The sequence below is a fragment of the Hyla sarda genome, chromosome 6 (genome assembly GCF_029499605.1).
Source record: "Hyla sarda isolate aHylSar1 chromosome 6, aHylSar1.hap1, whole genome shotgun sequence".
In the NCBI taxonomy this organism is placed as follows: Eukaryota; Metazoa; Chordata; class Amphibia; order Anura; family Hylidae; genus Hyla; species Hyla sarda.
Window position 1 is genome coordinate 292,196,645 of NC_079194.1, and position 5,318 is coordinate 292,201,962.

The 5,318-nt window shown below is 44.0% G+C and overlaps 1 protein-coding gene across 3 annotated transcripts in view; it reads left to right on the top strand.

Moving 5' to 3' along the window:
• ALKBH3 (alkB homolog 3, alpha-ketoglutarate dependent dioxygenase) overlaps positions 1 to 1,401 on the top strand; it is an 18,628-nt gene extending 17,227 nt beyond the window's left edge. The window contains exon 10 of one of the 3 annotated variants that reach the window (XM_056527753.1): positions 477 to 1,401. In XM_056527753.1, coding sequence (XP_056383728.1) covers positions 477 to 557 — 81 coding nt within the window. In that variant the 3' untranslated portion in view covers positions 558 to 1,401. The remainder of the gene's footprint in view (positions 1 to 476) is intronic. The other 2 variants (XM_056527752.1, XM_056527751.1) reach the window with 2 other exon arrangements.
• Positions 1,402 to 5,318: the final 3,917 nt, after the last annotated feature.

The following is a 5,318-nucleotide window of genomic DNA, read 5'->3' on the forward strand; positions in this document are numbered from 1 at the left end:
AGAATTCATGGGATAGGCATAAGGCTATCCTTTATACACTGCTCAAAAAAATAAAGGGAACACAAAGATAACACATCCTAGATCTGAGAGAATGAACTAATCCCACAGCCTTCAGCTGTCCGGGCATGCTGGGAGTTGTAGTTTTGCAATAGCTGGAGGCACCCTGTTGGGGAAACACTGTTGTAAATGAATGATGGGGCAGTGTTTCTGGTCTGGTTGGGCCCCTTATGCCCCAAGATTGTTTGTGCCTTTCATATAAATTATTCCTGAGGTCTGACGTGTGGGCACGAAGCCTTCAATTTATAGTAGCAGTCTGCAACCTGTGGCTCTCAACATGGCTGCTCTAGAACAGCTGTCAGGGCATGCTGGGAGTTGTAGTTGCACCACGGTCAGAGAGCCACAGCTTGCAGACGTTACTCCATTTTAGTATGTGTCTGAAGGCAGTGATCTGGCTCAACCATGCTTCTTCATTCCAGCACCGTGTGCCGAAAGAATACCACGACCGGCGCCCCCGGATCAACCTAACGTTCCGGACAATGCTCCCAGAAAGAAAGTGATAGGAAGGTCTGCCCTGCCAAGAGGATTGTCTGAGGACCTCTCTGAATTGGTTTTCCTACTATATTGTGATTTATCAGAAATCTACTGGAATATTTAAGTTTGTGTTTGTATAATTGTTCTGAATTAGAGAGGAATGGTTTACAAATGTGTGTGTATATATTATTCATACTCCAGAGCTGCACTCACTATTCTGCTGGTAGGGTCACTGTGTACATACATTACATTACTTATCCTGTACTGATCCTGAGTTATATCCTGTACTGATCCTGAGTTATATCCTTTATTATACTCCAGAGCTGTACTCACTATTCTGCTGGTGGGGTCACTGTGTACATACATTACATTACTTATCCTGTACTGATCCTGAGTTATATCCTGTACTGATCCTGAGTTATATCCTTTATTATACTCCAGAGCTGTACTCACTATTCTGCTGGTGGGGTCACTGTGTACATACATTACATTACTTATCCTGTACTGATCCTGAGTTATATCCTGTATTATACTCCAGAGCTGTACTCACTATTCTGCTGGTGAGGTCACTGTGTACATACATTACATTACTTATCCTGTACTGATCCTGAGTTATATCCTGTATTATACTCCAGAGCTGTACTCACTATTCTGCTGGTGAGGTCACTGTATACATACATTACATTACTTATCCTGTACTGATCCTAATTATATGCTGTATTATACTCCAGAGCTGTACTCATTATTCTGCTGGTGGGGTCACTGTGTACATACATTACATTACTTATCCTGTACTGATCCTGAGTTATATCCTGTATTATACTCCAGAGCTGTACTCACTATTCTGCTGGTGGGGTCACTGTGTACATACATTACATTACTTATCCTGTACTGATCCTGAGTTATATCCTGTATTATACTCCAGAGCTGTACTCACTATTCTGCTGGTGAGGTCACTGTGTACATACATTACATTACTTATCCTGTACTGATCCTGAGATATATCCTGTATTATACTCCACACAACAGGGGATAGGTATCTGCAAAACTACAACTCCCAGCATGCCCGGACAGCCTTCGGCTGTCCGGGCATGCTGGGAGTTGTAGTTTTGCAACAGCTGGAGGCACCCTGGTGGGGAAACAGTGCACTAATAGTGACAGCCTGTATCTTTCTTATCTGATAATGGGCAATGCATCTGCAGAACATTGGGCCCAGCAGCCGAGATGCTCTGCAGGGATTTCCATTACATAACATGTCACTTCCGGTACAGTCATCGTTCCATAAGAGGCGATGGGATTTGTCCAGCCCCCACATCTTACACTTATTACGTGGCCATCACTATGTGGGTGCTCCGACAGCAGGAGAGCCATCACGATAAGATATCCATAGCAACCGGGCTGCCGCCGAGATCTGATCATCTACCAGGAGGAGGGGGGACGGGGGCTAATATGGGAAAAGATTTTGTTGAAAAAAAAACAGTGACCGACCCCTAAATATAACAAAAAAATCTGCAACTTTTTAATATACTTTGCGCTTCAATTCTTTGTTTTCAGCATCTCTGCTTGCTGTCAGTGACTAAAAATCCATCCGGCTAGGAAATCCCCTCCCCCCCCCCCCCCCCCTTCAATCTGTTCCATCCAGCTGTTTCAAAACTACAACTCCCAGTATATCCGGACGGCCGCCAACCATAGCAGCAGAGGACTTCATGACAGATTGTTAGCTTTCAGGACATGCTGGGAGTTGTAGTTTTGCAACAGATATAAGGCCAATGCTGTAACCCAGTGATCTTCAACCTGTAGGCTGCCTATGCTGTGGCAAAAATGACAACTCCCAGCATGCCCTGGCTGACAGCCAACGGCTGGGAGTTGTAGTTTTGAAACAAATGGAAAGATATAGGAAGTAAAAAAAAACACTGATTACTTAAAGGGGTACTCCGGGGAGCCTAATTTATCCCCAATTCACAAGATAGAGAATAAGTGTCTGATCGCGGGGGTCCGACTGCTGGTAGATCTCTGAACGAGATAGCAGGGGTCCCAGCAATCGGACCCCCGCGATCAGACACTTATTCTCTAAGTGTCTGATCGCGGGGGTCCGATTGCTGGCAGATCTCTGAACGAAATAGCAGAGGTCCCAGCAATCAGACCCCCGCGATCAGACACTTAGAGAATAAGTGTCTGATCGCGGGGGTCCGATTGCTGGGACCCCTGCTATTTCCTGTACGGAGTTCTCCCAGCAGTCGGACCCCCTGCAATCAGACACTTATTCTCTATCCTGTAAAGTTAGGTTCCCTGGAGTACCGCTTTAAAGTTCCAGGATAATACTTTATACCTGCCCAGATACATTGTAAGGAAAGATCTGGATCAGTAGAGATTTGTACTGCTGCTGCTGCTGCGTTTCTCTTTGCCCAAAGAGCAGTGGTCTCCAACCTGCGTCTCTCCAGCTGTTGTAAAACTACGGCCTGTGTCGGCTTGCAATTGTAGTTCTGCAACAGCTGGAGAGACAAAGGTTGGAGAGTACTGGGGTACAGCAGTGTTTTCCCAAACAGTGTGCCTCCAGCTGTTGCAAAACTACAACTCCCAGCATGCCCGGACAGCCGTTGGCTGTCCGGGCATGCTGGGAGTTTAGTTTTGCAACAGCTGGAGGCACACTGTTTGGAAAACCCTGCTGTAGAGAATAGGCCTAGACCGGGTACAGTTATAGCATTATTTCAGCTGCGAACAGTTTTTTAGCTTTTCAGTGGGGATTTTTGGTCACTGACAGCAAGCAGAGATCTTAAAAATAGTTGGAAATCGGAACAAAAAATATATTAGGACTTTTCATGAAACTATAAATTTTATTTATTTATTTATTTTTTAACCTAAAACTAGAAAATCCATTTATTTATATATTTTTATATACATTATTTACATAAGTCCTTATGGAAACTGGTTAGCACATTTTAAACCACGGCTGCTTTATATGAAAAAAAATTGTTTTCCACCAAGAGTACACATGGGTACTACGGTGGAAATTATTATTTTTTTAAATCAACTGGTGCCAGAAAGTTAAACAGATTTGTAAATTACTTGTATTAAAAAAATCTTAATCCTTCCAGTACTTATCAGCTGCTGAATACTACAGAGGAAATTATTTTCTTTTGGAAACACAGAGCTCTCTGCTGACACCTCTGTCCATTTTAAGAACTGTCCAGAGTAGGAGAAAATCCCCATAGAAAACATATGCTGCCCTGGACAGTTCCTAAAATGGACAGAGATGTCAGCAGAGAGCACTGTGTTCCAAAAAGAAAAGAATTTCCTCTATAGTATTCAGCAGCTAATAAGTACTGGAAGGATTAAAGGGGTTATCCAGGAAAAAACTTTTTTCTTTTTATATATCAACTGGCTCCAGTAAGTTAAACAGATTTGTAAATTACTTCAATAAAAAAATCTTAATACTTTCAGTACTTATGAGCTTCTGAAGTTAAGGTTGTCCTTTTCTGTCTAAGTGCTCTCTGATGACACGTGTCTCCAGAACCACCCAGTTTGGAAGCAAATCCCCATAGCAAACCTCTTCTAAACTGGGCGGTTCCCGAGACAGGTGTCATCAGAGAGCACTTAGACAGAAAAGAACAACCTTAACTTCAGAAGCTCATAAGTACTGAAAGGATTAAGATTTTTTTTTTTTAATAGAAGTAATTTACAAATCTGTTTAACTTGATTGATTTAAAAAAAAAAAAAAAAAAAAAGTACCCCTTTAAGAATTAGGCTGCTAGGATTTGCAGGACATTGATGGTTTATGGCAGGCATAGGTTTTGGACTACATCTCCCATGATGATCTTACAGCCAAAATGCTGACAAAGCATCATGGGAGTTGTAGTCCAAAACATCTGCAGTGCTGAAGGTTGCCTATGCCTGTTCTATGGCAGTGCCTCCCAACCACTGTGCCAGCTGTTGCAAAACTACAACTCCCAGCATGCCCGGACAGCCAAAGGCTGTCCGGGCATGCTGGGAGTTGTAGTTTTGCAACAGCTGGAGGCAAACTGATAGGGAATAATTACTCCAGAGTAGAGATGAGCGAACTTACAGTAAATTTGATTCGTCACGAACTTCTCGGCTCGGCAGTTGATGTCTTTTCCTGCATAAATTAGTTCAGCTTTCCGGTGCTCCGGTGGGCTGGAAAAGGTGGATACAGTCCTAGGAAAGAGTCTCCTAGGACTGTATCCACCTTTTCCAGCCCACCGGAGCACCGGAAAGCTGAACTAATTTATGCAGGAAAAGACATCAACTGCCGAGCCGAGAAGTTCGTGACGAATCGAATTTACTGTAAGTTCGCTCATCTCTACTCCAGAGCTGCAATCCTAATTCTGCATGCTCCGAGCTGTAGTGCCATTTTTACACTGTGGCCTGGGGAGGGTTGTGCAGACGCATGTTCAGACCCTGCATGAATAGCGATTCCTAAATGTAGTCGTCTTACCGGAATGGTATGATCCAAGAATAATCCTGAAGATCTAGATTCACAACGTTTTACGGGGTGGTGGGGGCCCGGGGTTTCTATCACAGCCGCCTCCTCGGCCCCCGTGTACTTGAGAAGGTGACTCAGCCGCAGTGACACATAACAAGGAACCTTGTTTACAGGAGAAGATGGAGCGGTCCAGAAATGAGAAACCAGAGGAGCCTGTAAAAATTAACCCATCACTGACATCCAGGGCCCCATATTCAACCATAATGTTGCGATGTTGTCAAGTCTCCCTGGTACATTGACCCGAGGAGGCCCAGACCCAGGGCTGAAGTCCTGCAGGAGCGCATGG